The following is a 24,653-nucleotide window of genomic DNA, read 5'->3' on the forward strand; positions in this document are numbered from 1 at the left end:
GAGTCTGGGAGTTGGTGGTAGAGGTAGGGTGGAGGTAAAATCAAGGACACTTATGAAAGTATGAAATTTAAAAGAAATTGAAATTGAGAAATCATTTGCTTGGGACAGTCTTGTACTAAACCTTTGGCAGGCTGAACTCTAGTCTGGACTGTACTTCTAGGCCTGGGCTCTGGATGGAGGCTGATCTCAGACTGAAGGAAAAGACTCCTATTTAAATTGATCTGCCTGAAGATTAATTTAAAGAGTAGCCTCTATTAAAATTCATACAGAGATGAGACCTTTTTTAAGTAATTTGAACAAAAATACTCTGTGCTACCAAGCTCTAATTTGAAATCACCAAAGTGTAATAAGGAGTTATAGTGTTAGAATTGTCAAGCAATGAGAACTGATAGGAAGGCTTGCATGGACCACAACCAGGAAGGGGAGTAGATAGTATGATCTGTTGTCATTGGCTTCAAGTGGAGTAAGATTTTAGCTTAAAGAGCAGGGGACCAGAGTGGTCTGGAAGAGCTATGAGAAGAAAGGAAGATGTCTTGATGTTTACAGGTCCTGTACATGTAAAATCACCTACCATTTGATATGGCTGCAAGGTAAGTCATGCCTTGAAGTAACAGCATATCTCAGATTGAGAAGATGAAGAAAAAGTTTCCCAGAATAATTTCATGACTCTACCACTTAATATGTGTTGTTTCCTAGTTAAATTCTTTGTGTTTTGGTTTCCCCAAAGCATTATATCTGAAATGCAAGAATGATATAAATTTTCAAATTACTGAGAAAGAAAATATACACTAAGCACATAAAAGGTTTCCTAACACAGAGAAAACACTTAAATATGACTTATTATTCTTTATTAAGCAGTCCTAAGAATGTTGTTGTTGTCAAAATGTGTACATGAGAGAGAGAAAATGAGTGTGGGTGTGATATGAGGGAGGGCTTAGGTAATGATAGTGTTACCATGAGAGTTCCTAGCTGAGGAGGTTTCTTTGAGAGTGCACTACTGATCTTTATTCTATCCTTTGAGTGTAAAATCCCTTCTGTCTTGTGAATGTATGATTCAAATGTAGTATTCATTATCCAACACAATTTTCAGCCACTACTCTTTAACCTTTGAATGGATTTGTAAGATTTTTTACCCCATATTATTTTCTTTTCACTCGTTTGTTTATCATTTCAACTTGAATGCTGTGGGATGGTGGCTCAGCCAAAACCTGGCCTCTTTATTCCCTGAACTTTCAGCCTGAAATTCTTCACTTTGAAAATCACTAAATCAAATATTTCTACTCCTGATAATATTTATGTCGGGTGGCTTGGGATGCCTATGGGGATTCGAGAGGAGCTAACTTTCCTCAGTTCAGTTCAGTTGCTCAGTCGTGTCCAACTCTTTGCAACCCCATGAACCGCAGCACTCCGGCCTCCCTGTCCATCACCAACTCCCAGAATCTACCCACTCCCATGTCCATTGAGCCGGTGATGCCATCCAACCATCACATCCTCTGTCGTTCCCTTCTCCTCCCACCTTCAATCTTTCCCAGCATCAGGATCTTTTCAAATAAGTCAGTTCTTTGCATCTGGTGGCCAAATTACTGGAGTTTCAGCTTCAACATAACTTTCCTACTCACTACCATTTGGGAATAAAATCTGGAAGGCTGGGGAGAAGAGCAGATTATTTTAACTACCAGTGTGACGTATCCTGGATTGACCTCTTGTTTCAACCCCTTGGGTTAGACAATTCCATCTTACTGTAATAGTTTCCCATCTCATGGATCTAGCAGTTTATCTTCACCCTTCCGCCATGGAGGGTGGACTGGCCCTAGTGGAGGCAGGAGAGAGAGCAGGAATCATGCCCTGATATGTAGCATTTGCTAATTTCCCTGGTATAAATATTCCCACCATGGACAATTTCAAGCTCCAGCATGAGCTACTGAATGCACTTCTGGGAAGAGATATGCAGTAGCACTCCATTATATTAGTATTCTACTATACAGATAATAGATAAATAATCACAAGAGGGTAGGTAATAGACAATAATTAGGACAAGATGGATTTTGAGTATTAATTACTTCATTTTTAATATAACTTAATTATAAATTTATGGATTTTAATGATGACTGTGTTTTACAACACACTCTCAAAATTCCTGGAATATTTCTACATAGGACCATCTCTAAGGCCATGGCCTTCTTCAGAGCCGTCATTGACTGCTCTATCTGCACACCCATGCAGCCTAAGAGGAGGAAGTTATTAACACCCCCAAGGGCAATCCTTGACAAATATCAGCATGACTGAACAGATGTCCCAACAATGGCAATTTTTGACACTTCTCAGTGATTGCATGGAAACCTCAATAATGTACCCACCCTGATGTTTAGTATTCTTTTCCTGTTTCATTTTCCCTGCTAACTGGCTGCTGATTTCTATGAGTCTCATAAATAAATGACCTGCAGCTATGACTTTGACCCAAGCTATACTTTGGAGAAAACCCCACAAACCAAGAAGCTAAAAGCAGAGCATTCCTAGTCAGCAACCATTCAGAATGAGGTTCTGGAACTAGGTCACTCTAAGATAAAGTTATCTTGAAGCTAAACTGCTTATCTGCCTTGTTTTGGGGGATGCCTGGAAATCTGATACTGACTCTAGTCCACAGTAAGGAGGAGATAGGCAGGCTAGTCATTTATAATTACCCATTTAATATGAGGCTCCCCCAGCAGCCTGAGCCACCTTTTTCATGTTATTTAGGGATGTGTAGATTTATGACTTGGTGCAAGCAGTTAGCAACTGACTTGTGCATGTGTGCATGCTAAGTTGTTTCAGTTATGTCCAACTCTATCCATGAGATTCTCCAGGCAAGACTATGGGAGTGCATTGCCATACCCTCCTCCAGAGGATCTTCCCAACCCAGGGATAGTGCCACATGGGAAGGCCAGCAGCTAATTTGTATACATGTCCAGTGGGGCATAAAAGACCCTCTTGGGAACGTTTGCTCTAGCTCTTCTGAATAGAGCTCTCTGTGGTAGCTCTCCCTCATATATGTCTTGGTAGTCTACAGTCCAGAGTGGTGGTCCCCAGTCTTTTTGGCACCAGGCACTGGTTTTGTGGAAGAGTTTTTCCATGGATGGAAATGAGGGAATGGGGAGGGGAATGGATGGTTTGGGCAGTAATGCCAGCTATGGGGAGTGGAAAATGAAGTTTTTCTGAGCTACCCACTGCTCACCTTCAGCTGTGCATCTCAGTTCAGTCCCCAGCCCTGATCCTGAGCTGAAGAGTATCTGTGTGACTGAAAAGGATTTTGGAGAGCTGTGCCTAGAAGTTTCTTGGGCTCCATATGCTTACTTGAATTTTATTTCTACTGCTCTATACAAAATCTTTCAGCTTCATTAAAGCCTTTCATGAATATGGAAGTTTGGTGAGTTCTTCAATGATCAGACACATGTAACCACTGCAGTTTCTCATCATCAGAATGTAACACAGATCCCATTGCTAGTGGGAAATGGCCTGCAGCAACACCACAATTAAGAAGATTCTCTTCTGAGCTGAATTGGGGTAAAATACAGGCAAAGTGAAAACACTGGGTTGTGCAGTCATTCTAATTTGATTGGTGCATTTGTGCCTTTGATTGGTGTGATATACCACTGGGCAGGAGTAGAGACTGATAATAAGTGACTTCATGACTTAATAGAGCATCCTGGTGTTATTAGTTCTATACATTCATTAGGTCCAGTGGGTATTCCATTGTGGCTCAGATGGTAAAGAATCCGCCTGCAATGCGGGAGACCTGGGTTTGATCTCTGGGTTTGACCCCTGGGTTGGGAAGATCTCCTGGAGAAGGAAAAGGCTACACACCCCAGTATTATGGCCTGTAGAATTCCATGGAGTAGTCCATGGGGTAGCAAAGAGTCAGACATGACTGAGCAACTTTCACTTTCAGTGGATATAGTAACAACCAAAAGTACAATAGAAAAGGAATATCTTGGAACAAGTACCAGCATACCCAGAGGACCTAAGCCAGTTTCATGAAGTGATGGCATAGTCCCCCCCCCCAATAGCCCATGTGGGGTACACTAATGTCCCTCTTTCAGCTCACAGTTATGACTCAAGGAGTTGGATCCCCATGACTAGTTGGTAACTGAGGAGAATTGGGAGTCTGTCTTTTCACAATTGCTAAACTTGTTGTGTCAGCATTAGCTAAAATTTGCTACTGCATTAACTATAGCTATATTACACTAATACTGTGAGGAGAAAACTTGCCTGTATATTTTGAAAGATGGAAAAGTGGCTTGGTAACAATATACATAGACACGAGGTAGTGGAACAGAGACCTGGAAGGGCAATTTGGAAAGTTAGAGGCAAGTACATCTAAAGAAGTCTAATGTAGATTTGGGAGTATATGAGGATGAGCACATGGTCAGAGAATCTTTGTGTTTTGTACTAATACCTACAGAGCATCTGATGCAGAAGATAGATTCAAAACCCAGGTTCACATGATGACATACCTGGTAGAGGTCAGCTAGCCTAATCGGTGGCTTTTCCAGTGCTCACTCAATGGGCTCATGAGTGGAGTAGTCATGGTGACAGGGCCCAAGAGCATCATCCTCTCTACAAGGCCAAGTGCGCTGTTGCTTTTATAGCAGTTAATGCTTGATATCAGACCAACTACTTGATAAAAAGTTAATTCTTTCAGACAGCTTTTCCCCTTTCAAAGTTACACCAAATATGGGTTCACTTACCCTGATTATTCCTGATAATTCAGTTGGTAAAGAATCCGCCTGCAATGTGGGAGACCTGGGTTCAATCCCTGGGTTGAGAAGATCCCCTGGAGAAGGGAAAGGCTACCTACTCCAGTATTCTGGCTGGCAGCCCTAGCAAACTATTAATACAGTGACCAACATACAGAATGTACATTTTCTGTTTGTTTCTTAGGCTCCGCTGTGTTGAACGTATTGGTTTGGGTCTGAAAGGAAAATGTTCCTCTACTGAACCTGAGCTTTGGTTACTGAACCAATAGACAAATGAATTATCACATTGATGGGTATAACTGACCCTCATTATCATGAGGAGCTATGATTGCTCTTACATAATGGGGACAAAGAGAAATTGTGTCAGACTTAAGAAGTCACTAGGGATTTTTCTCAGGCTTCTGTCTTTTGAGCAAGCTAGAATGTGAATAGACCAAGGCAATCAAGAATCCAGACCCACTCAGGCTGGCAGTGTATACTCTCATCAGGTGAGCCAGACTTGACTGTTGTCCTGCTGGTGAAGAGTGGAGGAAAACTAGAGTTGGTGGTTGAGGAGGATGAAAATGATTATCCTTTATGGCTTCAGGTGTAGTTGCCACAACTTTTTTCTTATGCATTTTATATATATATATATATATATTTAAGAAATTATTATTTGCTGCTTCCCTGCAACAGAGCTGGTTACATTTGTGGGGCCAAATGAAAATGCAAAACCCCTTCTTCAAAAACCAGAAAGAACATGTTGTTAAAGACACTAAAATATATTAAAATAATTTTTCATGTATGGTGCAGAGAACTCAAAACTCTATATTGAGTGGATAGATATATCAGTTCAATTCAGTCGTTCAGTCATGTCTGACTCTTTGTGACCCTGTGAACCGCAGCACACCAGGCATACCTGTCCATCACCAACCCCTGGAGTCCACCCAAACCCAAGTCCATTGAGTCGGTGATGCCATCCAACCACCTCATCCTCTGTCGTTCCCTTCTCCTCCTGCCCTCAATCTTTCCCAGCATCAGGGTGTTTTCAAATGAGTCAGCTCTTCGCATCAGGTGGGCAAAGTATTGATGTTTCAGCTTCAACATCAGTCCTACCAATGAACACCCAGGACTGATCTCCTTTAGGATGGACTTGTTGGAATTCCCTGCAGTCCAAGGGACTCTCAAGAGTCTTCTCCAACACCACAGTTCAAAAGCATCAATTCTTCAGTGTTCGGCTTTCTTCACAGTCTAACTCTCACGTCCATACATGATCACTGGAAAAACCATATCCTTGATTAGATGGACCTTTGTTGGCAAAGTAACGTCTCTGCTTTTGAATATGCTATCTAGGTTGGTCATAACTTTCCTTCGAAGAAGTGTCTTTTAATTTCATGGCTGCAATCACCATCTGCAGTGATTTTGGAGCCCAGAAAAATAAAGTCAGCCACTGTTTACACATCTATTTGCCATGATACCCACTCTTTTTTTAGCTTCCCTCCTCATGTAGGTCATGTACATATATGGGACTTCCCAGGTCGTGCTTGTGGTAAAAAATTAATCTCCTAATTCAGAAGACCCAAAAGACTTGGACTGGATCCTTGGGTCAGGAAGATTCCTTGGAGAAGGAAATGACACCCCACTCCAGTATTGTTGCCTGGGAAATCCCATAGACAGAGGAACTTATGATTGGGGTCACAAAGAGTTGGACACTACTGAACAACTAAAAAACAAACCCATTGTAAATAAACTGTGTTCCCACAAAGATACTAAAATATTCTTAAAAAAATTTTTTCCTTCCTCTTTCTAGTCTCTTTCTTGACCAGTCAGGGGTTTTAAAATTAGCTACTAAATGTCATGTTCCTTCCAGTAAGGAGGTCCCCCCTCCCCCCAGGGAGACTGTAGATCTTCACAGGTGCCCAGGATGTCCCCTCAACTCAACACAAAAGGTCTTTAGGTTGTCAGACTTGTCCTTCCTCCAGCTACAGGACCAACACACTATGGAGGACAGGTAGAGAATGTGGGTGGGGGAGTCAATTTCTCTTTTCCAAAGACTCACAACCCCAATCCATGATGAATGAGTGAACTTCAAGAGACTGCACCCTCCATGTTGGAAAACACAGAGTATCAAGGTTATACATGGGCTAGAGGCTTATCTCCGTCTAGTCACCTGCCACGCTGCTGCTGGCCAGGACCAGGACTGCAACTGTCATGATCAAGTCTGAGACATGGTGGGGACTGCAGCCCAGTACCAATCCTGCCTGCACCTGTGCCCAGGCTGCTCCCAGGGTCAAACAGGGATGTAGAATATAGGCCTTCCCCCACATTGGTGTGTGACCTAGTTGCTATGGGAAAAGGAGGGCTGGTAGCAGTGGTCTAAGGCCAGAGTGGGTCATGGAAACTGGGCACTTGTGGGGCTAGTGGAAGAGGAGTAGCAGCCTAGGACCCTTCCCAGGGAGGTGTTCAGAGGTAGGACAGTGCAGGAGCCGAGGATCCAAATACTCTCCTTGCCATCAGCCCATCCCAACACCCTCACCCCCATGCTTCATTGTTCTGTCAGCTTTCATTTATAAAACACAAGGACAAAGCTAACATTTTCAAGAATTTTAAGATGACAACTGCAAAGCATTAAACTTCAAGTACCAAGCCTTAGTGAGCATGGGCTTTACAGGACTGCACTGGTCACGAGCCAGGAAAGCTGGCTCTGTCTTGAGGTGTAGGATTACTATGAAGCTTGAGTAGATCTGAGCAGTGAAAGAGCCTGGACTGCATGAAGTAAACGCTCATGGTGTCCTGTCATGTTCCTTAGTCTGACTCTGATTTTTATCTATAGCTGAAGTAAATAGTCTTGATATGTGGAAAAACACCTACCTGGTGTGTGTTGAATAGCTCTCCTTTTCTGCTTCAGGGCCATTGCTGAAGCCAGAGGAACTCACAAAGCCTATGCTCAAGTGTAGCATGAAAGCTCCTGGATGTTGAAGCACCTAAAGGTGACTTTAATCATCGTGAGCAAATCGGCAGCCTTTCCGCTAGAGGCTCATTTTTAAGAGGCATTGTCAAAGCTTCCCAGAGGTCCTGGTGGAAATGGAGTCTTTGGTTTCTACAGCATTATTATTTTGTCTTTTCCTCCTTTCCCTTTCCTCACTCTTGCTTTGCAGTGCCATCTCACAAATGAATCTAGTAAAATGTTACCTCAGGAACTTCTTTCAGGGAATGTATATTAAGATAGGGTCAGAGATGAACAGCTAGAACACCTACTGTACCCTTCAGTCATTCTTCAGTGCTTTAGCAGTAACTCCTAGTAATTTGACGGGCTTCCCACATGGCTCAGTGGTAAGGAAACTGCCTACTATTGCAGGAGAGGTAAGAAACATGGGTTCGATCCCTGGGTTGGGAAGATCCCCTGGAGGAGAAAATGGCAATCCACTCCAGTATTCTTGCCTGGAAAATTCCATGGATGGAGTAGCCTGGAAAGGCTACAGTCCATGGGGTCACAAGAGTTGGACAAGACTGAGCGACTGAGCACACAAGCATCTCTCTCCTAGCAATTTGATTATAGGAGTTGCAAAATCTTGAATGGAATTCCCAAGATATTAATGGGAATTCTAGAAGCTGGGGAAATGAAAGTATGATTTCAAAACTGTGGTTCCAAATAAAGGAGAACATAATCCCTCCAACCACCTACGCTTTATTGAAATTTTTTTTTTTTTTAAGAAAATTGTAAGGGTATTTCAGTTTATTTCTTTTTTTTTTTTCATTTCAATTTTTTTTGAGTTTCTTTTTTTTTAATTTTACTTTACAATACTGTATTGGTTTTGCCATACATCAACATGAATCTGCCACGGGTGTACACGTGTTCCCAATCCTGAACCCCTCTCCCACCTCCCTCCCCATACCATCTCTCTGGGTCATCCCAGTGCACCAGCCCCAAGCATCCTGTATCCTGCATTGAACCTAGACTGGCCATTTGTTTCTTATATGATATTATACATGTTTCAATGCCATTCTCCCAAATCATTCCACCTTCTCCCTCTCCCACAGAGTCCAAAAGTCTGTTCTATACATCTGTGTCTCTTTTGCTGTCTCACATACAGGGTTATCATTACCATCTTTCTAAATTCCATATATATGTGTTAGTATACTGTATTGGTGTTTTTCTTTCTGGCTTACTTCACTCTGTATAATCAGCTCCAGTTTCATCCACTTCATTAGAACTGATTCAAATGTATTCTTTTTAATGGCTGAGTAATACTCCATTGTGTATATGTACCACAGCTTTCAGAGGTACATAGAAAACAAACCAACTGTGAGATGAAATCTTTGAGGTAATCATGGGTTTTGGCACTTCTAAGCCTAGTGTTCTTTTGATAATGTAGATTGACGTCCATGCCTCTCTGAGTCAGCACTTTGTCAATAAAAATTTTGTCGCTATTTTTCAGAGAAATGGTTCTTTTCCAGATATAGACTGTCACTGCCCTGCATGGCAAGGTGATACATAGTTGTGTGGACATGAGTGTTTTCATATTTGAACAGTCACTGAGCTCAGAGCTGAGATCCAGGGGCCTGCAGACAAGAAGTGAAAGTTGGTCTCTGTTTTTGGTCAGAGAAATAACCAAGAATAGAACAAGACTAGATTTGTTGAAGCTCACCCTGATCCATAGGATGAAACATGATATATTCATTTTCATCATGGGAAGTAGCACTTAGCTACGCAAGCCAAAAATTTTGGACTCATTCTTCTCTTTTCCTAAACAAATGACGTCAATCCATCCATGTGTCCTATCAATTCTATCTCTTTAATGTTTTTAAAATTAAGTCTTTCCTGGAACTTCTCTGGTGGTTCATTGATAAGGACTCTTTGCTCCCAATACAGGGAGTCTGGGGTTCAATCCTGGTCAGGGAACTATATCCCACATGCTGCAACTAAGAGCTGGTACAGACAGGTGCTTTCTATTAGCACCCACAACTACCACTATGCCCTTGGTTTAAGCATTTCTCATCTACTTCACTTACTACATCTCTATCCTAACTGGTTTTCTTGACTGTCTACTCTTGCCCTCTCTAAGGCACTCGATTCCCAGAATAACACATGAGACTGTCTGTTATCCAGATTAGTGTTGTTGAATAGAACTTTCTGCAATGATAGGCTTATTCCATATCTGCAATATCTCTTAGGATGACTACTAGCTGCTTGAAATATGGCTAGTGAGATTGAAGAATTAAATTTTTAATTTTAATTAATTCAAATTTAAAGTTAAATAGCCATACTTGGGTGGGGCCACCCTACCAGACAATACATCTCTAGGATATAAACTCCATAAAGAAGCCTTTTCTTCATCATCAGAAATTGATTATTTTTTATTTGTTCCTAAAACCTCACATGCACATTATGCTTTAATGTACTTAATTTCTTTACTGCTATGTCTCACTCGATAGGTTGTAGCTTCTTGATGTCATGAATCTTATCCATGAAATAAAAGCAAAAATAACAATAACCTCAACAGCAACAGTTGAATACAATTACCACTTACCTCCTTTCCCTATGTTCCTGCTTTAGTCTCTGAAAAGATTCCACAATTATTCCATTTTCTTGAAAACACCATTGGAAAAACATCCTTTCCATTACTCTACCATTTAACTTGCACTTCTTTGTTGAGGAAAGATTATTATTACTGTAAAAAGCCTAACATTCATTGGACTACATCATGTGTAGCAATATGAGGGCTTAGTTTGCTTCAAAAGTTGGTAAGAAATAAACACATCTTGACCAGGCTTTGGGGCAGCCTTCTAGAGGAAGGGTTGATGACTCAGGCTGTGTCAATGATGTTCTAAGAACCGTGCTGGATGGTAGGGATACAGCAGTCTCCAAAAGAGACCAGATTTCTACTTTTATTGAGCTTATGTTCCAGGGGGAAAGAAAAATAATAAAGAAACAATGAAATAAGCAACCAAAATAAATACATATTTACAAGGTTTTTTGAAAAAGATGGGGCATGGTGAGATACTTTTAGACAAGCTGAGTAACTCAGCAGACATTTAGTCAGAGCCCTTAAGAATATGAATAATAAGCCATGCAAAGTTTTGGGGAAGGAGTGTTTCTGGTGTAGGAATTAGCATGTATTAATATAAATATCCTGGGGTAGACAGTAACTTGCAGATCTATGTGACAAGAACACAGTGTGAGATGAGTGAAATACTCAAATTAAATTTATTATTGTCTATATGGCTCAGTGATACAGAATCTGCCTGTCAATGCAGGAGACACAAGTTCAATCCCTGGATTGGGAAGATCCCCTGGAAAAGGAAATGGCAACCCACTCTAGTATTCTTGCCTGGGAAATCCCATGTACAGAGGGGCCTGGCAAGCTACAGTCCATATGGTGTCAGAGATGGACACGACTTAGTGTCTACACAACAACAACAGCAAGTATTTACTACAGATGAAGAGGCTGAGGCAAAGATGTACACACCAACTTTCCCAAGGTCATACAGCTAGCAAGTGAGGAAGCCAGATTTTACACTATGTCTATATAACCCCAGAGCCCATGTTCTGGATCATGAGTGCCTAACATAAAATGTGCTTAAATAAATGAGAAGATGAATAAATGAGTTTGGGAAATGGGATTTCTATAGATAATTAAAACTTACCTGATCAGCCAAAATATTAATGCTAGTCTAAAAATAGGAATGACACTTAAGGTAAATGATCATGTGAATGATAGCCATGATAGTAATCCAGGCATATGATGCCAGCAGCTAGGGACAAGCTTGAGTTTAGGTTTAAGATGATAAACTTGTGCTAAAAATCCTGTTGTGAAAGCAAGCTTATTACATTTCACATGCATATAATTTATTAGTTGGATGACTCCTTACTATTTTTTTAAAGCTGTTCTCTATGATAATACCATTGTTTTAGATACATAGTACAATTTTTCTATTGCTTAGTTTTCCATTTAGTTCATAACAAAATAGAAATCAATTGATGTTATCTTTAGATTCCACTACATTATGAAGCTATCACCATCAATATATTTTATCTACTGACCATGAGATACAAGAAGTTAATCTCCTAAAGTAATATCTGCTTTGGAAAAATAATGAAAATAGTAGGAAAGCCCTTCATGAATTGCTTGCTTACCAATACAAGATGTCACTGACTAGAGGATATTCCATGGCTGAGTCATGATTTTAAATATTTTATGGTAGTAGCTCCTTAAGAATTTAGTGATGATTGTGAGTTCTCCTTTCCAAGTTCCAAGTTATGCAATTTTTCCAACTTCCCTGAGGCTATCATTCATAAGTATTAAACAATATTAAAAAGGTCAGTAATATCTCTTTTAAGAACTTTGGTTCTAGGTCTTTTTTTTTTCAGAAATATCTATGCAAAATTACCATATGTTTTTTCTTCATTTCATGTATTCTTTACTTTTCTAAGTCCTGTACATATGCACTTCTATCTTTATAGTTCTCTTTTCCATCTACAAGATAGTATTCTTAGAGGTTAGCAAAATGTGTGTGTGTAGTGGGGAGGGCAGGGCATGCACACGTAGAGTGTTTTCTGGATTTTCAGTCTTATTTTCTGGCCTTGGCCTTTTCCCCTCAGTTCCTCAGGGTTGATGCATTGTGCTGATGGGCTTATTTCTAATAAGATGCTCACTCCATCAATAGCTACTTGTTACATGTTTCTTTTTCTCAGAATATCATTGCCTTCCTTGGCTAAGAATATTTGAAGAACTCTAACTTTAAATACTGGATGACACATTTGCCAGGGTAATAACTTTTGTTTTAACATCTTATTCAGCAACTTCTTATTTTAGGGCCATATCTTAAGTATCAGAAAATAATAACATATGATATGTATTTCAAAGAGAATGGATTTGAGTAATTCATTCTTATCTGTCTTAGGGACCATCTGACTGCATGAAGCTGCATTGTAATTGTACTATTGCATTGGTTCCCAGAAAAAGTAAGCATGCATATAGATGGATCATTATTCAGATACAATGCACTGAGGCAGTGTAAACCCAGAGTGGATATGGTCTTGTCATTGCTTGCCTATAGTAACAATGGTTGAGAAAATATAGCATTCTTATGGTTAACTTGAGACATGTTCTCACAGATGACAATACAGTCTTGCAATTACCATGTAGTAGTAGTAATAATTACTACCAGCTAAAAGGATTCCATGCTCACATATTCAGGAGTGTATTTAATTTTCTAGGCTATATTTCCTACTCATTGTTATCTTTGACTTTTTTCTTATTTTTCTATATTTGCTGGTAATATATATGAGAAACATATTTAATGTGAAACTAATAAAATTTTACAAGTTTTAGACGGAAGTGAGGGTAAAGAAAATTTAAAACAAATTTTAGATATCTACTTTGTTAACTGTATATTAGGAGGTTATCTTCTAGTGTGAGTATGGAATAAGATATAAGGTGTGTTGAAGGTAAGGAAGTCAGTTTGGGATATGCTGATTTTAAAGGCACACATTGCAGTCAACAGGATTTAGTAAAAATTTATCTACATGGAGCTATATTTTTGGAGAAATACTGGTACTGGAGATTTAGAATGGAAAGCTATTCTCATATATATTAAAACTGAAGACTTGTGGGTTGATATAACTTTGAAGGGAAAGCACACTGCATGAGATGGGAAGAGTACTCATAATTTCAGTAATTATTAATAAAAGGAAGGTAGAATAATAAAATGTAGTGGAAAGGATTGAAAATAATTGGCTAGAAATGTAAACAAACAAGAAATACTGAGATCTTAGATGCCAAAAAAGAGAGGGTACTTAAGTTGGACATGAAATCAAAAAGGTCTTAATATTTTTGTGACATTACTCAAGATAAGAATAGAAGGGTTGAGGAAAGAATGTCAATAAAATATCACATCAGGCCCAAGGGCCATAGGGGGGATGTTTGAGCACTTGATCACTTTTAAGTAATGACAGGAAAAAAAACACTAATACACTATTCTGCTTTATCTATGTTAACTCTAGCTCAGAAGAATCAAATATTAATGAAGGAAAATTAATCTGTATAAAGGTAGTGAGCAATTACATGAAGAAAGAATGATGAAAATAATCTGACTCTTTGTAACCCCATGGACTACAGCACATTGGGCTTCCCTGTCCTTCACTATCTGTTGGAGTTTGCTCAAACTCATGTCCATTCAGTTGATAATGCCATCCAACAATGGCATCCCTTGTCACCCCCTTCTCCTCCTGCCCTCCATCTTTCCCAGCATCAGAGTATTTTCTAAGGAGTTGACTCTTCACATCAAGTGGCCAAAATATTGTAGCTTTAGCGACAGTCCTTCCAGTAAATATTCACGGTTGATTTCCTTTAGGATTGATTGCTTTGATCTCCTTGCAATCCAAGGGACTCTTAAGAGTCTTCTCTAGCACCACAATTCAAAAGCATCAATTTTTCAGTGCTGAAACTTTTTTTGGTTCAACTCTCACATCTGTACATGACTACTGGAGAAACTATAACTTTGACTATATGGACCTTTGTTGGCAAAGTGATGTTTTTGTTTTTTAATATGCTGTCTAGGTTTGTCATAGTTTTCCTCCCAAGGAACAAGTGTTTTTTAATTTCATGACTGCAGTCATCATTCACAGGGACAGTGATTTTTAAGCCCAATGGGAAAAAAAAAGTCTGTCACTCTTTCCATTTTTTCCCTCTTCTGTTTGCCAAGAAGTGATCGGGCTGAATGGAGTAGAAAATAGCAACCTAGTCCAGTATTCTGGCCGGGAGAATCCCATGAATAGAGGAGCCTGGTGGGCTACAGTCCATCAGTCACAGAGTAAGAAACAACTGACGTTACTTAGCATGCACATACAATGGGACTGAATGCTATGATCTTAGTTTTTTGAATGTTGTTTCAAGCCAGCTTTTTCATTCTCCTCCTTCACTCTCATGAAGAGGCTCTTTAGTTCCTTTTCACTTTCTGCCATTAGAGTGGTATCATCTGCATATCTGAGGTTTTTTATATTTCTCCCTGAAATCTTGATTCCAGCTTGTGATTCATCCAGGCCTGCTTTCCCCATGATATACTCTGCATGTAAATTAAATAAGCAGGTTGAAAATATATAGCCTTTCCCAATTTTGAACCAGTCCATTATTACATGTTCTGTTTGAACTGTTGCTTCTTGACCTTCATACAGGTTTCTCAGGAGATAGGTAAGGTGGTCTGGTACTCCCATCTCTAAAAATGTTCCACAGTTTGTTGTGATCCACACAGTCAAATGCTTTAATGTTATCAATGAAGCAGAAGTAGTTGTTTTACTGGAACTCCTTTGATTTCTCCATGATTCAACAAATTTTGAAAATTTGACCTCTGGTTCTTCTGCCTCTTCTAAACCTAGCTCACATATCTGGAAGTTGTTCATGTACTGCTGAAGCTTAGGTTGAGTGTTTTGAGCATAACCTTGCTAGCTTGTGAAATGAGCTCAATTGTACAGTAGTTTGCATATTCTTTGGCATTGCTCTTCATTGGGATTGGAATTAAAACTGACCTTTTCCAGTCCTGTGGCCACTGTTGCATTTTCCAAATTTGCTGACATACTGAGTGCAGCACTTTAATTGCATCATCTTTTAGGATTTGAAATAGCTCAGCTGGAACTCCATCACCTCCACTACCTTTGTTCATAGTAAAAGTTCCTAAGGCCAATTAACTTCACACTCCAGGATGTCTGGCTCTAAGTTAGTGACCACACCATCATGGTTCTGCATTATTAAGTCCTTTTTTTGTACAGTTCTTCTGCATATTCTTGCCATCTCTTCTTAATATCTTCTGCTTCTGTTAGATCCTTACCATTTCTGTTCTTTAGTCTGCCCACCCCTGCATGAAATGCTCTCTTGATATCTCCAATTTTCTTGAAGAGACATCTAGTTTTTTCCATTCTACTGTGTAGGGAACAAGGTATAAGGAAGGTTGGGAAGTGCTTGCAAACAAGACTCTCAACCAGGGCTGAACATTCTTGCAAATGAGATATTCTGCCCAGTGTAGGGAACAAGGTATAAGGAAGGTTGGGAAGTGCTTGCAAACAAGACTCTCAACCAGGGCTGAACATTCTTGCAAACAAGATGTTCTGTCCTGAATCCTCTGTTTGTTCCCGTGGGAAAAGAACATTTCTTGCACACAAGGGTGTTTCTCTGATTCCTCAAAAGGAACAGACCCGGGGACAAAACGGATTCTAAGTTGATAAGGAAGTTCCCAAAACAAAGTCTTAGCTGCAGTAAATAAGTTAAGGTAAAGGTTATCTCGCCCTGCGCCTGCACACTGCATAGTCACTGAATTATGGTGTTTGGCAACTTGCCCCGCAGATTGTAGTGCAAAAGATATAAAATAAAGCAGCTGCAAGAAGCGGCAGAAAGATTCAAACCACTCTGCAGTGTTGGTGTTTCATTCCATGGCCAGCACTACTGTTTTCCTCTATCTCTTTGCATTGTTCATTGAAGAAGGCTTTTTTGTCTCTCCTTGCTATTCTCTGGAATTCTGCAGTTAGTTGGGTGTTCTTTTCCCTTTCCTTCTTGTTTTTCACTTCTCTTCTCTCCTCAGCTATTTGTAAAGTCTCCTCAGGCAAGTACTTTCCCTTCTTGCATTTCTTTTTCTTGGGGATGGTTTTGGTCACTGCCTTCTGTACAATGTTGCAAGCCTCCATCCATAGTTCTTCAGGCACTCTGTCTACCAGATCTATTCCCTTGAAGCTATTCCTCGCTTCCACTGTATAATCACAAGGGATTTGATTTAGGTCATACCTCAATGGCCTACTGGTTTCCCTACCTTCTTCAGTTTAAGCCTGATTTGGAATAAGGAGTTGATTATCTGAGCCATAATCAGCTCCAGGTCATGTTTTTGCTGACATGTAGTACTTCCCCAACTTTGGGTGCAAAGAACACAATAATCTGATTTTGATATTGACCGTCTGGTGATGCCCATGTATAGAGAGTCATCTCTTGTGTTGGAAAAGGGTGTTTGCAATAAGAAGCATGTTTTCTTGACAAAACTCTGCTAGCCTTTGACCTGCTTTATATTGTATTCCAAGATCAAATTTGCCTGTTATTCCATGTCTCTCTTGACTTCCTACTTTTGCATTCCAGTCCCTTATGATGAGGAGGACCACTTTTTTAGTGTTAGTTCTAGGAAGTCTGGTAGGTCTTCATAGAATCAGCCAACTTCACCTTCTTCAGCAACATTGGTTGGGGTATAGACTTCGATTACTATGATGTTGAAGTCTGTTATTTTTGAGTTTGTACCCAAGTACTGTGTTTCGGACTCTTATTGACAATGAAGAGTTCTGACAAAATTTGGTCCGCTGGAGGAGGAAATGGCAACCTACTCCATTATTCTTGCCTGAAGACCCTCATGAATGGTATGAAAATGCAAAAAAGTGTAGTAATGCAAGCACATGAAATCTATGATGCATTCTTTAAAAAAAATCAAATCTGAGTTTGATTCTCGTCAATCTGTTAAGTCCAACTGCCAATTTACAGGAAATAAAGGGAACATTTGGATACTGACTTACAGTTAAGGAAACTGTAAGTAAAAGGTATGAAAAAATGGGAATACTGATTGGATAGTTGAAAATGTTATGAAACTTTAGGTATGATTATAGTATTATGATTATATATTTAAAATAATCTCTCTATTGTGGACCTGCACACTGAAATATTTATTTATGAAATGATACAACTTCCATGCTTCCTTTTTTTAATATAGGAGAGAGATAGCGAAGTTACATACAAAACAAGATAGACATTGAGTTTATAATAAGTGAAACTAGTTTACATGGCAAGTGAATTTATTAAACTTTTATCAAATTTTATATGCTGAAAGTTTTGATAATATTAGGTTAAAACAAATATTGAATGAAAGGAACAATTACAGTGAAATTAGAGGAAGAGATAAGAAAGTTAAGGTTATTCTTATATGTCTTGATAGTGAAGGGATGATAGGGTAGGATATATAAAGATGCATAATATTTACTGAAGCATTATTGTGTAACAGATACTACATTCACTATTTCAATATTCTTAGGTTATTTTAAGTTATTTCCTCATTAATAGTTGAGATACCTGAAGGCAGGGAGATGAAATGATTTGCCTGAGTTCACACAATTATTAAGTGACAGATCAGGTTATAACATGCTGGCTCCAGACAGCCACAGTGTTATGTACTCCCTAACAATGATGTAGAAGATGAAGTAAAAGGAGTCAGCGAGACTGGCAGCTAAGGATATTCAAGAGCAGGATCAATGGATGGAACAGATTCAAAAATGGGCAGGACAGCATCATCTGAAATTCAGGGGCAAAGAGGTTAACTTTAAAAGAGAGAAGGGATATATTATGTGATCTGGATTAAAATCACTTAACCTTGCAAAGGCTCCATTTCTGCCTTTGATCAAAAGTGAAACAGAATAAATGTCTCAAAGAAGTGTTGTGAGCATTGAATGAAGAGTTTTACTTTCTGGAAATTTAGGATTACTAAGAAACCTCAAATTGAAATTAATAATCCCAACATATTTGTATTTGTCATAGCTATTAAGAATTGGAGGGATGGCTTAAAAACTATTGCTATGAAAACTGTCATCTATATTTTAGCATTTCTGCCAACTTTATCCAAATTTATTAATTTTAGGTGCTAAGTTCAAGCAAATGCATTTAACATTTTATATAAAACTCTTCTAAATTTGGCTATTGTGGATTTTCAGAAATATCAACTTATTTTACTTTTGGTAGTAACAATTTGGCAGTAAATCACCCGTAGACTTCAACATTTTATAGGGAAGTTCAGATATCATAGATGGAATTTAGTATAATATAGTTATTACAAATTCCTAAGCTTGTAGGTGAAAAAAACATATATTAGAAAAATACACTAAATTAGATTGTTACTACTCAGTGGAAGAATCACAAATAAGGAAAAACAAGATGTTTTTTGACTCCCAAGGTCTAGCTTATTCTAAAAACTGAGTATGTTAGAAATGTAATCCATCAGATTCTGGTTTCCAGCCAAGGTTTACATTTTGCTTTGAAAAGTGTGAACATTATTTTTTATCACTAACCTTTAGTTCTGGCATCAGTTAAATTAGCAGGTTGGTGTAAATTAATCCATTATGTACATGGCACAATGTGGAATCAGAATAGTGTGGTAGAAAGTATCAGTACATGGGTTTGGTCTCAAATAAATGTGGGTTCCATCCTGTCTTTGAAGAGAAGTCATACCTTGGGTTATTTCTTAACTGGTTTGAGTCATTGTTTCCTTATCAGTAAAGCAGAGACAATAACATGTACCTTAAAGGTAAGTGTAAAAAATTTTAATACAAAATAGTGCATTCTTATTATATGCTAATTAGCCTTTCCATCACCTCCCCATCACTTCAACCTGATGAAGAGCGTCTATTTGAGGGAAAATTTCTTTTATCACAAGATCTTTATACCTCTGTAGCACAGCAAGAACAAGACTAGACTACTTGCTGAGAAAGTACTCATAGTCTTCACATGAGAGTAAAGCAAATATCAAATGTTATCCCTTATCATAGTGATTTTTTTTTTTTTTTGGACAGGCAAAAGGGTTAGGGATTATTTCCACAGGCATGGTGATGTTACCTTTTATGAATGTAAATGCAAACGAAATACAAATATGATTCATTCCCTTGAATACAGTAGATTGTTTGCTATGCTCTTTGCAGAGGGAGACCAGTATGATACAATACACAGAGAAGAAGAGAGCATTTGCATTTAATGACAGTCCTGTAAGAATGCAACCCCTCCACCCTATGCCATAAGCACATGCTTGTTGATGAGAAAGGCATCAGAAAGTCTTTTTTCAGATAGTACACAGTTTTCTGCCTTTTTTTTTTTAGTACAGTTGTATAACACTGTCACAAACTTCTAATTAGGTTTCACATAATTATGTTCATGTACAATAATCTCAGTGTCAAACTCTAGTTGCAAAATATATTTGAATGCAAAGATTCATGAATATGTCTTTGAGGGAATGGATGCTGATTGCATTTTAATATTTAGCATAAGAAATCCCAACATGTTTATCAGAAGGAACTGAAATCATTATACAAAGACTGCAAGTTTAAAGTCTTTTGGGGGAGGGTTAAGCATGACAATTGGAATTAACTGTATTCAAAGGGTTTTTTATTTTCTGAAAAAATATAAAATTTTGTATCTTACACTACAAAAAACATGTACACAAACCAAATGCACAGAGAACTTCAAATGGAGAAAAAAAATACAAACGCTAGTTCTTCCTTGAATTAATGCTGAGGCATGGATTCGAGCAATCCCAGTGCCTAACACAGAATAAAATAACTCTATACAGTTGCTTATAACCTGCCTGAAACTAAAACATTAAAATAAACATATTAACAAATGACTGAGTCTAAGTTTTATTTCTCAGACTATTATAAATTAAATTTACACACTTTTTAAAAATAATTAATTGTAAAGCTAATAGCAGTCTAAAGAAGAACAAATATGTTGACCACTGAGATTTCTACTGTTAAGTCAGCCCAGCCTGAATAAACATGATGTATTTTGCCACCATCAACTTTTTTCATTTACATTTAGAAGAAACAAATGACATTTGATTCTGATTATTATAAAAGACTCTTTTTAAAAAAGAATTGGTGTCTTTTCCTAAGCAATAATTATGTGGTCATTCTGAACAAGAACATTCAATCATCTATGTGTAAAAAGACTTTTTCATAAATCAACAAGAAATGAAAAGAAAGTTCTTATCTATTTCTTCTTTGATACATTACTATATAATTAACAGCATAATAGAGAAAATATTCAATGTAACCAGCTGTGCTACAGAGTTGAAAAAATGATGACTTATTCTAGTTATTAATTCCAAATAAAACTAGCACTTTGTTTATTCATTATCATCATCATCTTATTGTACCTACTTTTATTTTGAGGTTACACATCTGGCAGGACATAAGCAAAGACAGTTTGCTATCATACTTAGCCTTTTTTTTTTCTTATTTTTAGAAAGAACAAAATGAGAAGAGAGTCTTATTCTACTATGGAACATCATAATCTAGTAAATTTCTAACATCTGATTCAACTGGCATTTGCCATCCAATGCACGATTACAGTAAAAAAAATGTCTTCCATAGGTAAGTATCTCTACTTGTGCTTCTGAGAGCCCATTTTACATGGGAGTTGTGTTTTTAAAAAAAAAATCTTTTAACTTTCACGTGGAGATTAAATAGCAGACATGCAAACAAATTAAGTGCTCAATGATATTAATTTTCCATTTAAACTTGAGATAGGAAACTATTTCTTCACCATTGTGCACTGGTTAGAACTCTTACAAACTGAGTTAAGGTTGTTCTGTATTGTTTTGGCAACTCTAAAACTAAGAATACTGATCACATGTAAGTTTAGATAGAATGTTAGAATATAATTTTAACAGTAGTTCTACAACTTCAGGATACTGACTTGGTGATTAAAACACAAGAAATAAAACACAGGCACATTAATTTTTTTTTAAATGGGACAATCAAAATTTTTACCTTTTAACATACAATGCATACATTTTCAACGGTCAAGTAGAGAAACTGAGTATGTCATTTTTACATGCAAGCAAATGGCAAGATTAGAAAACAAATTATGACTGATAAAAGTAGTCATTGAGTGACTTCAACAGATATCAGTAAGTTGAAAATTATTTTCTGCTTGTACACCTTTTTCAAAGTTAAAATACTGAGAAAGACTTATGGTCTAAAGGTATTGCTATTGTTAAAATAACATTATGTTTAATTTGACAAATCTATCTCATGTACTAAAATCATTGAATCTGTGTTTTACTTTTGGTTGTCTGCTGGGTGACAATATTAACCAAAAGGATAAGAAATCACACAATCAAGATTTGTCAAACCTTGCCCTGGGTTACTGCCTCACTGTATTTCACAAAAGCTGCTTCTCTCCTTGTTCCACTTCTCACATTTATAGATGAGATTGGCACTTCCCAATTGGTGACATATCCAGTGGTGAACAAATATTTTAGAAATAAATTATTTCCTCTTTTTTAAGGAGGAGTATATCATATAAAATCATATTGACATTCCTTAGAAAATCTCAACCAAAGTGAGATAGGGATGAAAGCTATGTGTTTATTTAACTTTCATCTCAATTTACTTTTGAAAATATACATCAAGGTGGCAAAAGAAGCAAACAAATTTAATTAAAGTTAATTTAAAATATTATCTTATGAAAAAGAGAAAACCTTCATTAAAATGTCAAATTCCAATCACTTAGATACACTCCATCCTGACCTTGCAATCATCTTTGAACACATAAAGCTGTAACAATTTAAATATATTTGTTATGTATAAGTAACTGTGGCCAGTCCATCAAATTTAATTTTATGGTAGTTTACCTTTTAAATAAACAAATCTATTCTTACTTGAAGTCTCTCAATTGTTACTTTATCACTTAGATTAGGTTGGTTTTACAAAATTCAATAAATGCAACATAATCTCTGATTATTTTGTACAAAAGGAATTAGTTTACTATTTTTCCTGAAATGAACAAATGCATCTGTCATAAAAGTGATGCCTGCTTACTTGTGATTTCATCAAGACAAAGTTGTATCCATCTCTAGTTTCTTTAGAAATTTCACTAAACTAAAATAATTAAGCATAGTCTGTGTGGACCCATGGTACAGTATATACCTATAAAGTATTATAGCTCTATTTGACAGGACTCAATAAATCATTTGAAATTGTTTAAAACTCTTTCCCTTTTTCTCCGTATATTTTTTAGCAAAGAGCTACTTAAGTGAAGGTGGGTAGGGTAAAAGGAAGAATTTATTCCTATACATGCTAACGTTTGACTGAATCAGGTGTTTGGGAAACAGAGAGGGAATACTGACAATATAATGCAAGTATGTTCCTTATGGATGTCACAAATCCAGGCTACTCCAATACACTATTGCTTTTGACAATCTGAAGTAGGCTGTATTTTGTTTAAATGCTGTGCTTCTTGAATAATCATGTCATTTCATGATTTATAAAGTATAATAATACAAAAGAACGGTTATTTCACCAAGGAGCTCAGTTTTGTTCAGGTTCTAATAAATGGTTTAATTTGTATTACAGCACAAATATCACTCTTCACCAAGTTTGGTACATAGCATGTACATAGGACATTTTATATTTCTTAATAAGGCCAATTGAATAGCACATTAGATTGGCTCCTCAAGATCAATTCAATGTAACTGAATACAAGATAAAATTACCAAAGGATAAAGCAGCCATCAACAAATAAAACTGGTCAAGTCTTGCCATAGAGAAAATTCTAAAAGGAAAAAAAATATGGATGTATTTGACATCATTCCATTTCTGCTTTAGTATCAAAATTTCTAGAGCCGAGCCACAAAGGAAATGGTTATAAAGGATTAACACTTGGGAGTAATGCTTGGTGCTATGTGCTGGATTTAACAATATTAACAGAAGTCTGCACAGTTAAATCCTTCTACATCCTGCTGAAAATGTGCCCTTTGGTGTCAACTTTGCTTGACAAGATATTTTCTGGGACTCAGAAAGGTGAAATTTCTTACAGGGGTGCAAGATTAATGGCTAGAAGAATTGCATTGTCACAGATATCACAAAATGTTTTTAAAACACCAAAGGGGATTTGGTCTATAGACATTTCCTGTTACTGAATAGAGAGATTTAGTAGCTTTTGGACACATGAGAGGAAAAAAGACACAAGCTTGTGTTAGATTTTGTTTTACTGCTTCCCTATTTCTCCTATTTCTAATATACCCTGGAATGCTTGTTCCTGAATGTTGCTAAAATTAAAATATTATTAACAATGAAAGCTGAATGGTAATACACACATGTGCAAGCCACACACACACAAAGCTCCAACTTAAATTGATTCCTGGGTATACAGCAAATTATACAGTATATACACATTTATTACCTAGTAGTATCTAGAAGAGCAACTAAAAGTAAACTTTATAACACAGAAAAATAAATATACACCCTGTATTGTACTTGTCCTTGATCAAGCAACATGTTTATACACTAGTTTCTATAACTTAACGCTGTGTAACAGCATTTAAAATTACAAAAGAAGAGATCTATTTAGAAATTATCTAACCATATTGCTCTTCAATACATTTATGTAGACAATTAAGACTTGAAGTAAACGTCAGTAAATTGAAGCTATTGTTAGCCTACAGATGGCTATCAAACTTTCCTTTCAAGTAGATTCCTGGAAGTTTTGAAAGGGGCTGCCTTCATTCAGTCTAAAAAGGTGCTATATATAGTTATATATTTCATGTATAAAATTTTGTATTAAGTAGGGAGAAGGATTTTGTTGTTGTAATACAAGATAGTGTTTAAACTTCATGTTCTTATTCCATGCAGGTTATATTTGCTTCATAAAAAATGAAGACACCAAGAGGAAGAGAAAGAGATTTTAGTAAAACACTGATTACAAATTCTGTGGCTGAAACAAATGCTCTCTTAATGTTTAGAAATCATTGAGTTTTCCCTTTTTCCCCTTTGTTTTTTGTTAAAATAAATCTCAGAGCTTTTCTACAAAGTGCAGAGTCATTCACTTGACGAAGTGACAAAACTGAAGTTACAATGGCACCATCCCGTTGACCAGCTGCACCTTCATTTCTTGAAGGCTGTTCATAATCTTCTTCTGGTGACCAACAAGAGTCACTCCAAGCCGTCTCAAATCCCTGCATGAAGAAAGCACACATTGGATGTATGTATTGACTCAGTTTGTAGCACAGCACAATACCTCATGTTGGCAAAGAGACAAACCTTTCGCAGAAGCTAATTAGATACAGTCCCAATTTAAATATATGGGGTCCAATTTTCAAACGCAGGCTCTAAAATTGTACCTTAAAATATATTTGCAGTCAAAAAGTATTTACAAC

General features: G+C 37.4%; 1 protein-coding gene across 1 annotated transcript in view; it reads right to left on the reverse strand.

The window, feature by feature from the left end:
• Positions 1-18,774: 18,774 nt before the first annotated feature.
• The window catches only part of LOC120861595 (ephrin type-A receptor 5), a 58,089-nt gene continuing 52,210 nt past the window's right edge, over positions 18,775-24,653 (reverse strand). The window contains exon 10 of the mRNA XM_040237319.1: positions 18,775-24,452. Coding sequence (XP_040093253.1) covers positions 24,347-24,452 — 106 coding nt within the window. The 3' untranslated portion in view covers positions 18,775-24,346. The remainder of the gene's footprint in view (positions 24,453-24,653) is intronic.

This window comes from Oryx dammah, unplaced genomic scaffold, assembly GCF_014754425.2.
Source record: "Oryx dammah isolate SB20612 unplaced genomic scaffold, SCBI_Odam_1.1 HiC_scaffold_3, whole genome shotgun sequence".
NCBI lineage: Eukaryota > Metazoa > Chordata > Mammalia > Artiodactyla > Bovidae > Oryx > Oryx dammah.